The sequence below is a fragment of the Microtus pennsylvanicus genome, chromosome 10, assembly GCF_037038515.1.
Source record: "Microtus pennsylvanicus isolate mMicPen1 chromosome 10, mMicPen1.hap1, whole genome shotgun sequence".
NCBI classification, from domain to species: Eukaryota; Metazoa; Chordata; class Mammalia; order Rodentia; family Cricetidae; genus Microtus; species Microtus pennsylvanicus.
This window is the reverse complement of record NC_134588.1, coordinates 88756806-88774583: the sequence shown is the minus strand read 5'-3', so window position 1 is coordinate 88774583 and position 17778 is coordinate 88756806. Positions and strand designations below refer to the sequence as shown.

General features: G+C 56.2%; 2 protein-coding genes across 2 annotated transcripts in view; one reads left to right on the top strand and one right to left on the bottom strand.

The window, feature by feature from the left end:
• Positions 1–7879, top strand: part of Stab1 (stabilin 1) — a 29373-nt gene extending 21494 nt beyond the window's left edge. Inside the window, exons 42-69 of the mRNA XM_075989011.1 lie at positions 53–178; positions 275–348; positions 453–527; positions 754–876; positions 1164–1211; positions 1423–1500; positions 1605–1751; positions 2201–2341; positions 2431–2490; positions 3362–3538; positions 3610–3696; positions 3787–3936; positions 4040–4096; positions 4188–4386; positions 4750–4899; positions 4978–5082; positions 5248–5355; positions 5440–5633; positions 5731–5875; positions 5960–6093; positions 6180–6345; positions 6435–6544; positions 6633–6752; positions 6826–6975; positions 7050–7157; positions 7247–7393; positions 7473–7589; positions 7680–7879. Of these exons, the coding sequence (XP_075845126.1) occupies positions 53–178; positions 275–348; positions 453–527; positions 754–876; positions 1164–1211; positions 1423–1500; positions 1605–1751; positions 2201–2341; positions 2431–2490; positions 3362–3538; positions 3610–3696; positions 3787–3936; positions 4040–4096; positions 4188–4386; positions 4750–4899; positions 4978–5082; positions 5248–5355; positions 5440–5633; positions 5731–5875; positions 5960–6093; positions 6180–6345; positions 6435–6544; positions 6633–6752; positions 6826–6975; positions 7050–7157; positions 7247–7393; positions 7473–7589; positions 7680–7736 (3353 nt within the window). The 3' untranslated portion in view covers positions 7737–7879. The remainder of the gene's footprint in view (positions 1–52; positions 179–274; positions 349–452; positions 528–753; positions 877–1163; positions 1212–1422; positions 1501–1604; positions 1752–2200; positions 2342–2430; positions 2491–3361; positions 3539–3609; positions 3697–3786; positions 3937–4039; positions 4097–4187; positions 4387–4749; positions 4900–4977; positions 5083–5247; positions 5356–5439; positions 5634–5730; positions 5876–5959; positions 6094–6179; positions 6346–6434; positions 6545–6632; positions 6753–6825; positions 6976–7049; positions 7158–7246; positions 7394–7472; positions 7590–7679) is intronic.
• On the bottom strand, positions 7765–15918 carry Nt5dc2 (5'-nucleotidase domain containing 2). The gene is made up of 14 exons (XM_075989012.1): positions 15654–15918; positions 12015–12199; positions 11833–11907; positions 11548–11603; positions 11353–11446; positions 11136–11264; positions 10986–11046; positions 10798–10900; positions 10601–10702; positions 10282–10363; positions 8580–8666; positions 8355–8495; positions 8193–8257; positions 7765–8110 (listed from the first exon to the last, which is right to left on the bottom strand). The coding sequence occupies exons 1-14, from the start codon at positions 15871–15873 to the stop codon at positions 7849–7851; spliced, it is 1662 nt and encodes a 553-aa protein (XP_075845127.1). The 5' UTR covers positions 15874–15918; the 3' UTR covers positions 7765–7848.
• Between the last annotated feature and the right edge of the window lie 1860 nt (positions 15919–17778).

Genomic DNA, 17778 nt, shown 5'->3' with positions numbered 1-17778 from the left:
CCTCTAACCTTTTCCTTATCTCCTGTCTGTGTCTCACAACCTCTGTCCCTAGAGGTGGACCCATGTGCTGCTGGCCATGGGGGCTGCTCGCCCTACGCCAACTGCACCAAGGTGGCTCCCGGGCAGCGGACGTGTACCTGCCAGGAGGGCTACACAGGCGACGGAGAGCTGTGCCAGGGTGAGGTGCCCCAAGATAGACGCATGTGAAGGCAGGCCATGCAGATGGGCGGGGGGCCATCAGGGCTATTCCTCATCTCGGCGTTTCTTCCCCTAGAGATAAACAGCTGTCTCATCCGCCATGGAGGCTGCCACGTTCATGCTGATTGCATCCCCACGGGCCCCCAGCAGGTCAGTTGACACTTAACACTGAGGCCTCCGTTCAGACTACTAGTTCTGGGGTGGCCCTGCCATTCAGGGCCCCATGCAGCCACAATGATCAGGATTTGCGACAGGTCTCTTGCAGCTGCCGTGAGGGCTACAGTGGTGATGGCATCCAGACTTGCAAGCTTCTGGACCCCTGCTCCCAGGTTAGAACCTTATATCCTAGCGCATTTGTCGAGAGAAGGGCACTGAGACCAGACACAGCTCTCCTCACCCCTAGGGTGGGCCCAGGACCTTCCAACCCCTAGCTCTAGTTGGATGCAACAGCAGAAATAAAACTGTGAGAGGCAACCAGGGACTTTGAGGCATCCTTCCTAAGGCTGGTCTTTCAGAGGTGGCAGGACGCCACCACAGCCTTCCTCTTCTACCCAGAACAATGGCGGCTGCAGCCCTTATGCTGTGTGCAGAAGCACGGGGGATGGGCAGAGGACGTGTACCTGCAACCCAAGTCATACCGTGGGAGATGGGATCACCTGCCATGGACGAGTTGGACTGGTAATGATGCCCAAGTCTGACCCAGGCTTGACTGTGGCTATGCCCGACACAAACCTGAACTCCAGTCTAGGCTAAGATCCCAGATTCAATTCTGATCCTTGACTATGACCCCATGACCCTGAATCTGACCCCTAATTCTTCCTGGGCTAAACCTCATCTGCATCACATGCAAACAATCCTGGCCCCAGATCAGAACCCTCCCTGGCTTTCCTTTCCTCATCTCTGCCTTGGCCAGACCTTGGTGGGGGGGGAGCACCCAAAATCTGAACTGATCCTTGCTCCCCCAGGAGCTCCTACGGAACAAGCATGCCTCGTTCTTCAGCCTCAACCTCATGGTGAGTAGCCAGCCTAGGCCTTTGAGGCCTGCTGGGCAGATGCCAACCTGCTCTGGACCTCTGTGTTCCCATCTGATTGGCTGGGGGTGGGGTGGGGAGGGAGTTGGCTGGCGTGGACTCTTCAGAATTTCAGTTTTTCCCAGATCATTAGACGTTCCAAGTTGGTCCCAGATTGTTCCCCTTCCACTCACATCGTGTCCTGCCTCCCCAGGAATACAAGGAACTCAAGGGTGATGGGCCTTTCACCATCTTTGTGCCCCATGCTGATTTAGTGAGCAACATGTCCCAGGTATACAGCCCTGGGAGAAGTCGGGAGAGAGATGAGTGCTCTGGTCACGGCATGGGCAGAAGTGACCGTCATTGGCTCCCACTGTCTTCCTGACTCTATGCTAGGATGAGCTGGCTAGGATCCGTGCCCATCGCCAGCTGGTGTTTCGCTACCATGTGGTTGGCTGCCGGCAGCTGGGGAGCCAAGACCTGCTGGACCAGGAATATGCCACTGCCCTGTCTGGACACACGCTGCGTTTCAGTGAGAAGGAGGTGAGCTCTCACACCGTTGGTCCTACTGGCTATAGAGTCTTCCTGCAGGATTCAACCCCCAGCTCAGCCCCCTTCAAACTGTCCCTGTGCCCCTGCCTCCATCCCTTTACTACTCAGCCTGGATCCAAATGGGAGGGAGTGGAGTCCGGCCCAGAGAATACCCACACCCAGGGCCCTCTCCGTCAGCACTGGCCTGCCCCAAGTCCGGATTTCCAAGTCAAGCTGATACCAGCATCATGCTCCCACAATACCAGGCCTAGTGTGGTTCCTTGTACAAGCGTCTCATAGTGATTCTGCCCTTTCCTGACTCATCTTCTACCTCAGTCCAAAGCCCAGCACTGTCTACCAAAAAAACTCTCCCCACCTCAAGCCCTGCTCTGGCCTAGGCACACCCCGTAGCTTCAATTCCAACCTCAGCGTTGCCCCATGCAACCACGGTCCTCCCACAGGGCAGCATTTATCTCAATGACTTCGCTCGGGTGGTAAGCAGTGACTATGAGGCCGTGAATGGCGTCCTGCACTTCATTGACCGTGTTCTGCTGCCACCGGATGTGCTACACTGGGAGGCTGACACTGTCCCCGTCCCTCGGGTATGGCTGGGCAAGAGCCTGGGACTGGGTGGCGGGCTGGGATCCTCTCTTCCTGCCTGACCATGTGACCCATGCATGCTCTTTCCCAGAGAAATATCACCGCCGCTACTGAAAGCTTTGGTTACAAGATCTTCAGCAGCCTAGTGACGGTACTGCTCTCATGAATGCGGGCCTGCCAGTGTGTGCGCATGTGTGTAACAGTATGCATGCTTTCCTCTTTCTGGGAACCAATGTGCCTATGGGAATTTCCTTGTACCATGTAAGAGCCTCTCGGTGTGGATACACGTGAGGAAATGCAGCCAAGGTGTGTGGAGACTTTTCCCTGCAAGTGTTCCCCTACCTACAATTTCAATTCACAGTCAACAATGTTGGCAAGATGGCTCAGTGGGTGAGAGTACCTGCTACCACACCTGACAACCCTGGGACCCATGCATCAGGAGAAAAGTGACTCCTGTAGGGTCTCCATGTGTGCAGTTGCGAGCATGCCCCCTCTCCCATGTCACACACACACACACACCCCAAAACAAAAACCAACCAGGTTAAGTATAATAAAAATATTAAATTGAAAAGCCCTAGAAATATCTCACATTTTAAATAACTTTTATTATGGTGTATTGTTTCAATTTTATTGTTCCTCTCTCTCCTCTCAAGACAGGGTTTCTCTGTGTAGTCCTGGCTGTCCTAAACCAGGCTGGCCTTGAACTCAGAGATCTGCCTGCCTCTGCCTTCTGAGTGCTGAGATTAAAGGCATGCGCCACCACCTCCTGGCTATTTTTCATCCCTTATTGTAACTAGTTTATAAATAACCCTTTATCACAGGTAGAAGAAAGCAGTATATATATATATATATGTTTCATAAATACATGGTTCATATGTATGGGCCACTGTAATTTAAGGCATCTGCCCCTGCAGATGAGGGGATGATGGTCCACCCAGGACTGCAGATCAGCGTGGCTAGTTATCTGGGCCGGTTTCTCTGCATCTTTCTCTAAGTGTCACACCTTTGCTCCGCCCCCACAGGTGGCTGGTCTTCTGCCCATGCTTCAGGATACAACTCATCGTCCCTTCACTATGCTGTGGCCCACAGATTCCGCCCTGCAAGCCCTGCCTCCTGACCGGCAGAACTGGCTCTACCATGAGGACCACCGTGACAAACTGGCAGCCATTCTTCGGGGTCACGTGATCCGCAACATTGAGGTGGGCACAGACCCGATCTTTGGTCTCTACTGCCCTCATGCCCAACTCCAATCATGTCTTCATCTTTTTAGGCCTTGGCATCTGACCTACCCAACCTGGGCCAACTCCGAACCATGTATGGAAACACTATCTCTTTCTCCTGCAGTCGTGCTCGGTCTGTGAGTCCGGGGAGAGAGCTTGGTTAAGGACAACAGGGGCAGGGCAGTGAGGGGCTGCAGTGCCCATGATCCCTACATCTTCCCCTTTAGGGTGAGCTCCTGGTAGGTGAAGACAACACCCGCATTGTGCAAAGACACTTGCTCTTTGAAGGGGGCGTGGCTTATGGCATTGATCAGCTGCTGGAGCCACCCGGCCTTGGTGCCCGCTGTGATCGTTTTGAGACCCAGACACTTCAAATGGTGAGGAAGGCCACGGGCCACAGGTGCATGGCAGGGGCCCAGCCTACCTGTCCTGTCCTGTGCACCCACCTGACCCTGCAGTGTTGACCTCCATCCCCTCCAGAAGACTTGCAGCGTCTGTGGGCTGGAGCCACCCTGTCCTCGGGGCTCACAGGAGCTGGTAAGGGCCTAGAGGCTGAGAGGAGGGTTGAGGGGAGGGGCCGAGCACCATCAAGCTCAGGCTGGCTGTGGCCTGACTCCTTTTGACCCAGGGCAGCCCCAAGTCCTGCTGGCGTGATTACTCCAAGTTCTGGGCAACCCCACTACACTCCCTGACAATGCGTGGTGGAGCCTGGATACAGCCTAGTTTTTGGAACCACCATCGACTGGGTAGGGGCTGCCACCGAAACTGTGTCACAGTCATCTGGAAGCCCAGCTGCTGCCCTGGTCACTATGGCATTGACTGCCAAGGTAAGCATTCTGAGAGCAGCAGACAAAGCTGACCAGCTCCTCTAGCCTCCAAGATGGCCAGAATCAAAGCTCTGGCTATTGCCCTTTAAGAAAGGATTTTGGGGTGCTCTAGGGTAGGGGAATGCTTCAAATGCGTGAGGGTAGGTGTACAGAAGATTCATAATCTGGCACGGAGTTCTGAAGGCTCTGGGTATTCTCTGGGGTCTGATGGGGGTCTCAGAGCTGTGAGGACACGGGTGAACTGACATTCCTTGAAGAGCCTTGGCTGGCACTCAGTAGGGGAACAGACGGCAGATCCCGGGATGCAGGTATGTGGGTGTTCTCATGGGAACCTCTGGTCCCTTCCTCTACGCTATTCCCTAGCTTGCCCTGGTGGCCCCAAAAGCCCCTGCAGTGATCACGGTGTGTGTCTGGATGGCATGAGCGGAAGTGGGCAGTGTAAATGCCACTCGGGTTTTGCTGGGACAGCCTGTGAATTATGTGCCCCAGGTACCTTTGGACCCCAATGCCAAGGTATGTCATCTCTGTCTTGTCCCATTCGATCTCGCCCCACTTCCTTTGCCCTGTGTGTCAACTTGTCCTTCTCCCCAGCTTGCCATTGCACCCCACATGGACGTTGTGATGAAGGCCTTGGGGGCTCTGGCTCCTGCTTCTGTGATGAAGGCTGGACTGGGCCACGCTGTGAAGTGCAGCTGGGTGAGTAGCCCTTGAACCTGGGCTGCTGTGCATTTGTGCACACCCTGGCCGCACACCCCTCCGCCTAGCTGCACACACAGGTGGAGACCCCTATGGTGGGTGGGAGGGGCAGCGGCTAGGAGGGGAGCTACTGACGTGATCTTATGGGATGGGTCCTGGGGACAGAGTTGCAGCCCGTATGTACCCCACCCTGTGCAACCCAGGCCGTGTGCCGTGTAGGCAACAGCTGTGAGTGCAGCCTGGGCTATGAAGGGGACGGCCGTGTGTGCACAGGTAAGCAGGAGGCTGTGAGTTGCTGGTAAGAAGTCCTGGACCCACCCTAGGTATGCGGCTCAACCACTCCTTCCTTGCCCCCAGTGGCAGATCTGTGCCGGAAGGGGCATGGCGGCTGCAGTGAGCATGCCAACTGCAGCCAGGTGGGGACAATGGTCACTTGCACCTGTCTGCCTGACTATGAGGGCGATGGCTGGAGTTGTCGAGCTCGCAATCCCTGCTTGGACGGCCACCGTGGAGGCTGCAGCGAGCATGCTGACTGCCTCAACACTGGCCCGGTAAGCAGGTCCCGGGGAGCTGAGTAGTCTGGGTGTAGAGGCCTCACAGCCCACTCCTCCAGTCTCTGTGAGCATCCACTGCTCTCTCTGCCCACAGAACACACGGCGCTGTGAATGCCATGTAGGCTATGTGGGTGACGGACTGCAGTGTCTGGCAGAGCTTAAGCCACCTGTGGACCGATGCATGAGCAAATCAGCTCCCTGCCACAGAGACGCTCTGTGCACTGACCTGCATTTCCAGGGTATGCTTCCTTACCCACCTCCAACCCACTGTAGTATCCCTGGTTACTGTCCTGTCAATCATACACCCTCCCTTCTTCCTGCAGAAAAACGGGCTGGTGTCTTCCACATCCAGGCCCCCAGTGGCCCTTATGGCTTGACCTTCTCAGAGGCCAGGGAAGCCTGTGAGGACCAGGGAGCAGCCCTTGCTTCGCTCCCCCAGCTCTCCGCTGCCCAGCAGGTGCACAGGACTCAAGGGTAGGAGCTAAGCCTATGGAAGCCCATTGAGTTGGGCTCTGGTCTCAGCATCTCCTCTTGCCCCTACAGCTGGGTTTTCATGTCTGCTTCATGGGCTGGTTGGCCAATGGCTCTGCTGCCCACCCTGTCGTCTTCCCAGCGGCAGACTGTGGCGATAATCGTGTAGGTATAATCAGCCTTGGGGTCCGCAAGAACCTTTCGGAGCACTGGGATGCCTACTGCTACCGTGTGCAAGGTACGGCCACTCTACCCACCTCTGCTTACCCCCAACCCCTGATTTCTCCAATACTCCTCTCTAAGCTGATATGCCTTCCCTTTCTGCAGATGTGGCTTGCCAATGTCGGGCTGGCTTCGTGGGTGACGGGATCAGCACATGCAACGGGAAGCTGCTCGAAGTCCTGGCTACCACTGCCAACTTCTCTACCTTCTATGGGGTGTGCAGAGGTCTAGCCTCAGAAGTGGGAATGTAGGCAGTTGGGATCCCCAAAGAAAGCTTGTCCACACCCCATCTCCCCACCCTAGATGTTGCTGGACTATGCCAACGCCACCGAGCGAGGTCTGGATTTTCTGGACTTCTTGGACGATGAGCGCTCCTTCAAGACACTCTTTGTTCCTGTCAACGAAGGCTTTGTGGACAATATGGTAACGGCAGGGGCTTGGGTACAGCTTGCGCTCTCTGGTGGGCCTAACCCAACAGATCTTACTCTGTTCATAGACGCTGAGTGGCTCAGACCTAGAACTCCACGCTTCCAATGCCACCTTTCTGAGTGCTAATGCCAGTCAGGGGACATGGCTTCTTGCCCACTCAGGACTTAGCCTCTTCATAAGAGATGAAGGCCCTGACAACAGTTCTAGGGTCCCTCTGGTGAGTCTGGCCTTACCAGTACCCTCCTGGCTCAACCTTGCTTACCTGGGGGCCTGACTGCAGTTTCTCCACAGACCCCGGGGACAGTTGTGGTCAGCCACATCCTTGTGTGGGATATCTTGGCTTTCAATGGTATCATTCACGCTCTGGCCAGCCCCCTGCTCACGCCGCCACCGCAGTCTGTGAGTGGGCAGAAGTGGGAGACAGAGCCTCAAGGGGGAGGGGCTATCTCTGGCCTGGTCCTTGACACTCACCCCCTTTTTGCTTACAGAGGCCGGTGCTGGGACACAAGCCTCAACCTGTGGCACTAAGCATGGGGATCGTGGTAGCTTCTGGAACACTGCTGGGGCTGGTAGCTGGAGCCCTCTACCTGCGCGCCCGAGGCAAGCCCACAGGCTTTGGCTTCTCTGCCTTCCAGGTAAAGAGGGGTTGGGGCTGTGGGGACAGGGTCCTTCTGTCATGTGTGGGGGCCTTACCAGTCACAGCTCCTCTTCTAGGCAGAAGATAATGCCGATGATGACTTCTCCCCATGGCAAGAAGGGACCAGCCCAACCCTGGTTTCTGTCCCCAACCCTGTCTTTGGCAGCAATGATGCCTTTTGTGAGCCCTTTGATGTGAGTGTGGGGTGGGAAGTGTGGCTGGAGGGGGGTGGGGACAGGCCCTGGGCTTAGCCTTACTTGGCTGCACCCTGCCTCCCCCTGCAGGATTCGCTCCTGGAGGAGGACTTCCCTGATACCCAGAGGATCCTCAAGGTCAAATGACAGTCTGGAATGGAAGCAGAGGCACATGGAAGGACAGAGAGCACTTTTATTGCTTGTCAGGGTGGCTGGGGCTAAAAGAACGGATGGTCTGTCTAGGACAATAAAAGTGCCCTCAGCGGATGTGGGCCATGTCGCCGAGAAAAGGTGTCTTCATGCATCCAGTGCAGAGCTGGTCCATCCAGAGGGGCGCCTCGTGCTGCAGGGGTGTTCGACGTGGGTAAAACGTGAAGTCCACACGGTAGTTGAGCAGACAGCTCAGAGAGGCCATGTAGAGGTCAGAGAAGCGCACGAGGCGCCTGGAGAAGTAGGTGGGGTTGTGGAAGGTGCGGAAGATGCTCCCAAACTGCGCATTGAATAGGGCCTTGGTGATGCATCTGGGGAGAGAAACAGGGCGCACATCAATGCACTGAGAAAAAGCTGGGGCAGGGTCCCTGTCGTGGCCCCGGGTCTGCTCACCTCAGCTCTTCCCGCTCCTTCATCCAAGTAGCCAGCACCTGTCGCGACTCTGCATCCTGATAGGTCTGGGGGAACACAATATGGGGAGTGGGGTAAACACGATTTAGGAGGTGCAACCCCAACTCCAATTTACCAGCCCCCAAGCCCTCCCGTTGTTCCTACCTGCATGCGTTCCAGCAGCCCGGTGAGCGCCTGCTGCCAGGTCAGCGAGTGCATGTACTGTTCCGTGTTGATGATGCGGATCTCGCGCTCCAGCTCAGGGATGATGGCTCCCGTGCGCCAGCCATGCCGCAGCATGAGATCCTAGTGGAAGGGATGGGAGGCAGACCTCAGCACCAGCTGGCAGCGCTCCCTCCTTCCCCGGGGAAAAAGCCCCCCACCCCTCACCGCCAGGTCACTGTAGAGGTGGTCACCGAAGTAGAGCACACGCGGTCCTCGCCATTCTGTCAGTCGAAGAAAGTCAAACAGGTTTCCCTGGGGAGGGGAGGGCACTGCTGAGCCAGCTGGGCTCCCTTGACTGTGGGAGCCTGCCTGGCTTTGTCACCAGTCTTCCCGGCTCTCCCGAGGCAGCCAAAGCCAGCCGGATGCTGGGCTGCCCTTTCCCGTGGCCTCCCTGCTCCATGGCCCTTACTACATCTCCCTTCCAAGAGAAAAGGGGGGCAGGGCTGCTTGCAGCAGAACATCTCTTGTAGGGGTGGATTGGCCCTCACTCCAGGGCCTCTTCCAATGACCTTTCACCCACCCAGATAAGGGCATTAATCCCTGTTTGTGAGAAACCACAAGGCCCTAGAGCAAAGAGCCCTGAAGTTCTTGTGAACCTCCTCAGTCTCCACCCACAGGGCCCTGTGGACCACCTACAGAGCGCACTGGCAAGCCATGTGCTTCTCTGCTCCAAGGCCAGGGAAAGATGACAACACCAAGGGACAGCCATGACTGAGGACGCTTCAGGGGTCGGGGTGCCATGTGCTTCTCTGTTCCAAGGCCAGGGAAAGATGACAACACCAAGGGACAACCATGACTGAGGACGCTTCGGGGGTAGGGCTGGGGGTGGATTGGCCAGAGTTGGGAAGTACAGGGGCACCCAGAGGTGAACACTCAGCAGAGCACAGTTCATAGAACAACTCGCAACAGTGAGCCACAGAGAGATGGGAGCTGGGGGTGGCATCCAAAGGGCAGTGGAGGACATGTCCCCTAGATCAAGAATCTCAAGGGGAAGCTGGGTGGTGGTAGCGCATGGCTTTAATTCCAGCACTCGGGAGGCAGAGGCAGGCAGATCTCTGAGTTGGAGGCCAGCCTAGTCTATAGAGTGAGTTCCAGGACAGGCTCCAAAGCTACACAGAGAAACCCTGTCTCGAAAAAAAAAACAAAACAAAACAAATAAAAATAATCTCAAGGGGCAGATGAAGGAAAGATGCAGGGAAGGGCTCCTGAGAACTACACAGGGTTCTAATACAATGTTAGGCCTGAGAGCTGCCAAGAAAGCAAGTCACTTTCCTGCAAAGAGGGCCACCGCAGTCTGATGGTAAGACAAGAGTTGGGGACTGGAGATCTGTGTGCGGCAGGCAGGATACTGAGCAGGGGCCTGCCAGCTGAGTTGAGGCATCTAAATGAAATGCCGTTCTCCTGGCCCCAGGACCATCTCAGCTAAGATGTCAGCTCAAATCTGGCCTTTCCTCCGAGTCACCGCACAGGAAACCAGGATGCGTTTCTGTGTGCGCGCACACGCGCATGTGTGGTGGTAGTGGGTGTCTCCCCAGCCTCACCTCAGGACTTCAACCAGGCTGGTTTTGCCTGTCGAGTGTGCATTCGAAGGCTTTTGTACCATGACTCAAGCGGGATATTCTAAAGGATAGCAAGGCCTAGAGGTGATGACCAGGGTCTCCAGGCTACTGAGTAGATACAGAATCCAAAGCAAGCAGTGTGACCAAAGGCCAAGCTCTCCTCCACTGTCACCCAGGCTTGTTTCCTAGTAGCCCTGTCCTGGTGCCATTTGCTCTAGTCCACAGTGCAAGCCAGATCAAGGCCAGAAGGCTGCCCCTGCATAGCCCAAGGCCACCTATTAGGCACTGCTTCCCCAAAGAGTCCTTACCTGCCGGTAGATCTTGCCCTTTTCCAGCCGCGTGATGCGGTCCCAGTGCAGGGAGCCTTTCTCATCAAGCTTCCGGAAAGGCCTGGGTGAGGAGTAAAGAGCCTGGCTTGCGTCTGTGACAGAGCCACAGCTTGAGCGCCTTCCTTCCTGGACCTATAAAGTCCCCCACTCAAGCGGCACACTGTCAAGCAAGGGGGCATCTCCATCTAAGCACAGAGAATACTGAGTCTGGGCCAGTTGGGTTTTGTGTCCAAGTCTTCTCATTGAGTGGGGCCTGTAACCTCCTCCCATAACCCCAAAGTCCCTGCTAAGCTCATACTTGCGCCGGTCGGTGAAAAAGTTGGGCTTGTCTGCCTGGACAATGACTACATCGAAGAGCTGTCGCCAGTCAGGACCTACCATGTGCCGCATGCCTTTGTCCCTGTGTAGAGATGGCACTGGCTATAGTCCGGGAGCAGTACGGTGTCATCCCCCGTTCCAACCCACACACACCCTTCACAGCGGGCCTGGACTCACACAAAGCTGAAGGGACTGTTGGTGATGAGGAACAGCTGCTTCCCGTGGGCCACCAGGCGGCTCAGCACTGCAAACGTCTCGTCTCCTCTCAGGATGTACTTCTCTGAAATGGAAGGTGGGCCTGTGAGGGCCAGGCCTGTGATCCTCTGCTCAGGCAGGCCACGGTAAGGACGACTCTCCACCCTTACCCATGTCTTGCTCAATCCACTGGTACATGAGGCCCTTCACGTGCACATCCCGGATGGCATCCTAAGAGGAACAAGGAGACAGTGAGGACATGCCAGGGAGGAAGGCAAACAGACTCGGGCTCACCTAAGGGACAAGGCCCTCCTCCTCACCGTCACATCCTTGTAGAGGTGTACTTGGTCAAACTCCAGGCCATGGCCCAGAAAGTAGTCCACCACACAGGACAGTAGTGCCATCTCTGGTAGGGAGAAGATGTCCATGAACTGCTTGATGGAAGGGCCCTGGGGACGGAGGTCAACTCTTAGCCGCTGTTCCAAGTACTAGAGACGGAGGGATCTGCCTTGGGGCACCGGCAGGCTGTGTGGGTACCTTGCCGTAGAAGCCGCTCATCTGGTATAGCGGGATGTGCTGGGTGCCACCGTATAGGTCAATTACTTCATCATCTGGCACGGGCTGGAGACCCCTGAGTTGGGGGTAAGTGGGGGGACAGATACCCTCAGCCGGAGCCCAGGAAGCAGGACAGGATAGGAACAAGGGTAGATTGAGGGTAGAACTGACACTAACCTGTAGGCTGTTCCCAGCTGTACATAATGAAAAGCATCAATCTTCATCAGAAGGCTCTGGAAGCATGCACGGGGCAGGGCCAGTGGTGAGGACGCAGGTTTTTTTGTCCTTGGACCTGAGCCAGCTTCTTCCCCAGTACCCCCCAACCCTCCGCAACAAAACCTCTACGGACGCTACTAAGGGGGAAGTGACAGCCGAGGTCAGGGTGGCCCGATAAGGAGAGGAGGCTGAAGAAGCCGGCCCTGTGCACATCTAGTCAGGAAGGGTCAGTGTCCAGCCACCCACCTTCTGAATGTCATAGTGGAGACCGCGGATGGCAAAGCTGGGGTCATAGTCATACTTCCGAATTCCCTCAGGGTACTGTTGGACAAAAAGCCAGGAGCAGGGCCAGCCCTCAGCTCAGGATACCAGGGGAACCCCAAGACTCAGCCTGGGTCCCACTGGCTTCTAGGGCTTGGCCGCCTCACCTTGTAGTGCTCTATCAGGATGTCCCTGGCAGCATTGAAAATCTCGGGGTGCAGCGCATCTGCATACTGGGCCAGCGTGTAGTCGTAGTCAAAGCCGTAGACTTCAACGTCACTCAGGCTGATCTCATTGTTGGCGTAGATGGCTGCTGGGTTTAGGAGGCTACAGACCTCAGGGGGCAGAAGGTCTGGAGGGAAGGAGATCCAAGAGGATGGTGCCATTATGATGGTCACAGCTAAGGCAAATGGCCCAAGTACTTTGTGGGTACCCAGCCCCATGGGCCCCACAAGATACTGAATTATTACATCTTGGCCCAGTCTGCTCTCCTCCGGGGGCCTGGTCATAGCTACAAGCCTCCCTTTCTATGTTAATCTGTCATTTGTGGTGCCCCACAGACACCAGTGTGTGGGAACCCTGGCAGCACTACTCAAAACCTGTCCAGGAGCCCCACTGTCCACTGGCCTGTCTTCCACTTTCTTGGGGTTACCTGTCAAGGGCAGGGTGCAGGGACTGTGGACTCCTCACACAAGATGCTGGCTGGCTCCATTTTGGCCTAACTGGAGGCCAAGGCCATGAATGCTGCTTTTTCACTTTGCCCAGAGAAGTGGTTGGGGCCCAAGAACATTAGAGGGGTGGAGAATCCCCCAAGGCTGCCAACTTGGAACACCTGCCCTAGCCCTGGAGAGCAAGGTCCCTCTAATCGGATTTCAGCTGCCTGCCAGACCACATAATGACATTCCCAGGCCGGAGCCAGAGAACATGCTAATCACCACAGGAGGGATGTAAGATGTCGGGGTTTGGGACACTACCCAGCTTGCTCTCTTCTGGTGACAGTCACAAGCCTCTAAAAAGAGTCACAGAAGAAGGCCAAGCCTGGAACTATGTCAGGAAGGTTCTGGGGTCCTAGGTTCACCCGCTTTGTCTTCCCCATTTGGAAAGTGGGCATGGTGTATGGAGAAAAAGGACATGATAGGACATGGGCTGTGAGCCAGGCAGATCGGGCCCTCCCTCCCTCTCATGCCTATGAATTTGAGAATGTTATCTTAGCCCCTGGGCTTGCTTCTCTTAAAAGGGGAATAAAACCAGAACCAGTCCACTTCATGCAGCGTTCTTGCCTGTACCCACACAACATGCAGGATCAAATGTAGGATGTGTGCAAGCTGGGTCTCGCTTGGTCAGTCCCGGAGTTGGAGAGGAAGGGGAAGAGAGGCAGGACTGGGGTAAAGTCCAAACCTCCAGGGAGTCTGTCATCAACCACACTGATTCTGATCATCAGCCGAAAATCTCTGGCTCCACAGCACGTCTAGCGGCTCCTGTGCGGGGCAGACACCTCGTCTACGTGCTGAGCTGTTGCCTCAGAGGCCCCTTTGGAACACAGGGCTCCACCCCCATTTCCTTTAGTGTCAAGTGTAGGGAGTTAGGTGTGGGAACAGGTGTGGCTAGTTTCTCCGGTGGCCTACAGCCAGCAGTGAGCAGCTGTTCTGAAGATCCCCAAGTGCAGACAGAGCTCTTCACTGGGGCATGCTTAAGACACAGCGGATGGCCTCCCCCTAAAGAACAGTTTCTGAGAAACCCATCACCTGGTGTCACCAGGACCCCAGGTCTCTGCTGCAAAACATAACTAGTAATTTCCACAACCCTACACTCCTGGAATGTCAACTTTGCTTATGGCTTGCGTTAGTGTCCAGAAAACCACTGGGGTGGGAAGCAGAGGCATGGTATCTGTGGGCCCAAGTTTGCAGAGTTCTGACTAGGTCCATGCCTTGCCTCTACTTTCCAGGGTCTTCTGGGGGATTAAACCTTCCTGGAAACAGTAGGATGGGGAAACATACGGGGCCCAAGGTTACTTATCTCATTTCTGGACCAAGGGAATCCTAGCTCTGGGTGGTTAAACAGGCCCACTTCCTTCCATAGGTTATCAGTCGTGCTGAGTAGGCCAGGAGAGGGTATGCCATGACTCAGCGGTCGTCTGGTGTGCTTATAGTATCACTGGGCTAGCCCCAACCTCCTCTCGTCAGGTTTTAGGGCTCTAGCAGTTTAAGACCATGTGCGAGTTTTTCGGATCATCTCATTCCCTGCTCCAGTCTTGTGAGGTAACCACACATCTATCTCCACTGTCCAGAGAACCAAACTTGGGGAGGCAAAGGTCCCCAATCAATCGATCCAGCACCAGACAACTAAGTTGAGAGGCAGGTTCAGACCACGCCACCTGCTTCGGCCTCCTTTTCCTTCTATCATATGAGGACAAGCATAGGCTAATGGTCCTCCACTGCTCTCTGAAGGGCTACTAGCCCTAGCCTTGACAGTTTTGTCCAGACTCCGTCAGAAAACCTAGCCTGGTGAGGTCTGGGTTCAGAAGCAAGAAGTTAGTTCACACTGGCACGTTAGTGGAGGTGACCCTGCACACAAGAACTCGGGGGGGGGGGGTCCATAAGGATCCGAAGACACAGGAGGACCCTGAAGGTTATGAAAGTAGACCCTCCTCCCCAACACCGCCAAGACACACAGGCTTCTCAGACACTCAGGGATTTTTCTAGGTGCAGAACAAAGAATTCTGTAAAGCTGCTTACCCTGCAATATTCCCAGTCCTTAAAAGCAACCATTCTTCAGAGGTCTCAACTATTCTGATTGTGGCTTGTCAAGAGATGAACTCTGGCCAACCTGCAGGTCTCCACACAGCTGGAGTGGAAACCCCTGCCCAGTCACAGCTGGAATCTCCCGACAGAGCCACTCTGTTTTACCAGACAATGCAAGCCACAGCACCTCTGGGGCTTCCTCTAGAAGCCCCCCCCCCCCCCCAGCTTGTCCTTGTTCTTTCTGAGTCATCACCACAATCCTGGGACAGGAGTCTGAGGGTCTTGGGAGGGTGTGAGGAGGCCGGGGTGGGGTGGGGTGGGGGGCACCCTGCTGGGCAGCGACAGGGGCCACAGCCCAGACCACATCTATCTGCGGCAGAGACAGGGCCCCACTAGACCCCACCCAGACAAATGGACAGATGTTCCACACTCAGATCTCCTGCCTCATCAGCCCATTTCAGGGAGAGAGAAAAGGCTAGGGGAGGGGAAGTGCCCTGTACAGCTCTGGCTGGGACTACAGCAACATCCCGGGATTGCAGGGGGCTACAGTAACTTTTCGGATCCTCCAACGCCTTTACTCTAAACAAGCTGTTTAGAGTGTTGTAGACCGCTAGAGGCAAGCTAAGAGGTGCCTACAATGTCCGGCCGGTGTCGCCTTACGTCGGGCCGTCGGTGAGCACCGCTCGCTCAGTCTTTGTCCACACACTGGTAACTAAAAGCCAGCGGAGAACAAGGGTCTGAGGTTTCCACCGCCGCTGCCCAAAGACTGGACCCAGGAGCAAGACCCAGGGACGCGTGCGCAGCGGCTGCTCCAGGCATTTCAAGCTCCCGCACCCAGAAAACAAAACCTCCGCGCGCCCCGGGAGTCGCGGTGCTGTGCAGAGGCACCGCGTACCAACCCGATTGAGCCTTCCCAAAACGCCATCATATTTTGGGACCCTGGCAAGCCCCACCGGGCACTTCCAGTAAGCTGCTCCCGGGAAGGTTGGGGACGGTGCCCCGGCCGTCTGTTGGGCGCCACTCGGCTGACGCCCTCCGGCGCACTGCCCACCCAGAGTCACCCACCGTGCACCAGCCTCCGCATGTCCTGGTAACGAGCCCACAAGTGCGCGCTGAGGTCCGCGCTGTCTGCGGGCGCCGAGCGCGGGGTGCTGGGGCAGTGGGCTCCGGGACCCGGCGGGCCGCAGCCAGGGCAGGAGGGTGAGGACGAGGCGGCCCGCGGTCCGCCGTGGCCTCCGCACAGCAGCCAGCGCCGAGCTGCCGCCCGCAGTCCCGCACCCGCCATGCCCCCTGAGCGCTGCCCCCGCCGGTCCGCCGCCCTCCGACTGCCCGCCCGCCACCGTGGCCGCGTGCTTCTCAAGGCGGCCGACCAATGGGCGAGGCGCTGGAGTCCATTCGGCCAATGGGCGCACCACTCGGCCTGGGGGGCGGGAGGTCCCGGTCGGGGCGGGGCGGGTTCCCGACCCCCTTCTCCTTGTCCCCAGCTCGGCCCAGGGGCTCTGCGCCCCCCTTTGATCATCTCGGTGATGGCCGCACCTTCTTCCCTTGCGCGGGAAGTCGGTGGGCTTAAGAGCCAGAGTCTCGGAGAGGCCCTGGACGGTCCGAGGAGCAGGAGGTGCCGGAGTGCACAGCTCCTCCTTCATCCCACGGTCTTCAGCCTCGAGTTCCCCCTGACCCTGGCGCTTTCGTCCCCTCTCCATAGCTCCTGCTCTGGCCCTGTGCCCCTGCCCAGTTTCTGACCGACTGCACGTCGGCGTGCACGCCCGACTGGAGCTAGGGCCGCTTTATTCGCCTAACGCACCGCGAGCCCTTTCTGCCTGCAGTGATCATCCCGAAATGGGTGAGATCACTTAGCCTTCAGGGCAGCTGACATCTGCTAAGGTAGCTTTTTCTTTGTATCGCCTGGTACCCAGCACGGTGACGGATTCAGCTAGGAGCCTATCTCCTAGGCGTACCCTGAGAGGCTGTGGGCCAGGATCATTGCAGCCACCTGGTTCTGGCGGCTGTCAATGGATGTGCCGGACAGTGCAGGCCCACAATTGAAATACCGTAGACTGTTCAATCGCTGTCTCAGTGAAAGTCTTTTCCGCTTGAAAGCGCTCCATCTGTTTTCTTAGGCTGCAGGTGTACCCCAGGAGAGGCTGGTCCAGTATCCAGGGCCTTGGTGGTGAGCTGTCCATCTGAGCACACGGGGACTGCTGGTTTAAGGAGGCGAGGTGTGTAACGTGTGTGTTTGTACTTCCGCTCTATCTAGGCTGAGGATCGGGTGTGACAATCCTGGGCTGGGTACTGGTAGTTATGGATGTCAAAAGGACTCGTGGGTGACCGAGCCCTTGCAGGCCCCAGTGACCAAGGTGGGCTGTGGAGACCTGGCCACATGTGAATCTCTTGAAAGTGGATGGACGCTCTACATGTTCCAGTCCTTAGAACCTAGAGAAATGGGGACAAGCGCCAGGGGTTCGCCGTGTGTGTGGCTTCTCTCTGGCCTGCCCTCCAGTTTCTTCCCGACTGCACGTCGGTGTGCACGCCCGGACAGGACCATAAAGCTCCTCACAGTCTGCTTATGACCCTTTCCTGGATCCCAGTCATTTAATTCTCTTGGGTTGTCCATCCCCGCAGCATCACAGAAAGGCTCTGTTTTACAAGGGTCCCTATAGGGTATGGCTTGGCAACAAAGTCACGCTTTTTACCATGATGCTTTTCTGCAACTATCAGGTTATGATGCATAAAAAAAGCACCTACAAGTACCCGGATAACGGTAAGTTCCCATTCATCATAGATTCATATTATTTTTAGAATAGTTTGTCGTGGACAATTATACTTTTTGTTGTGATACTGATAAAGTTCAGCTTTCAAAAATGCATATCGAATTTTGTTATTTTAGAAGTCAAGTTCAACCAGTCACATCCCAGAAATAAAAGGAAGGCGTCACGTAACTGCATTTTAGTTTTATCTTCTTCACAGAGGGTCGTCACCTCCGTCAGAGTATTGCAAAAAAAGATGGCGATGGCAGAGTAGGGGGCGCGGCAATCAGCTCCGAGCCCCAGCAGCTGAGAGCAGGTTTGAGGGTGGCCACGCCACGTTGGAGACCCCGCCCCCTGAAGTTGCTCCGCCTCCAGAGTCTAGGCGCCTGCGCAGGCTCCTTCAGACCCGCCCAGCCTCACCAAGCACGCGTGCCCCAACAGCACTC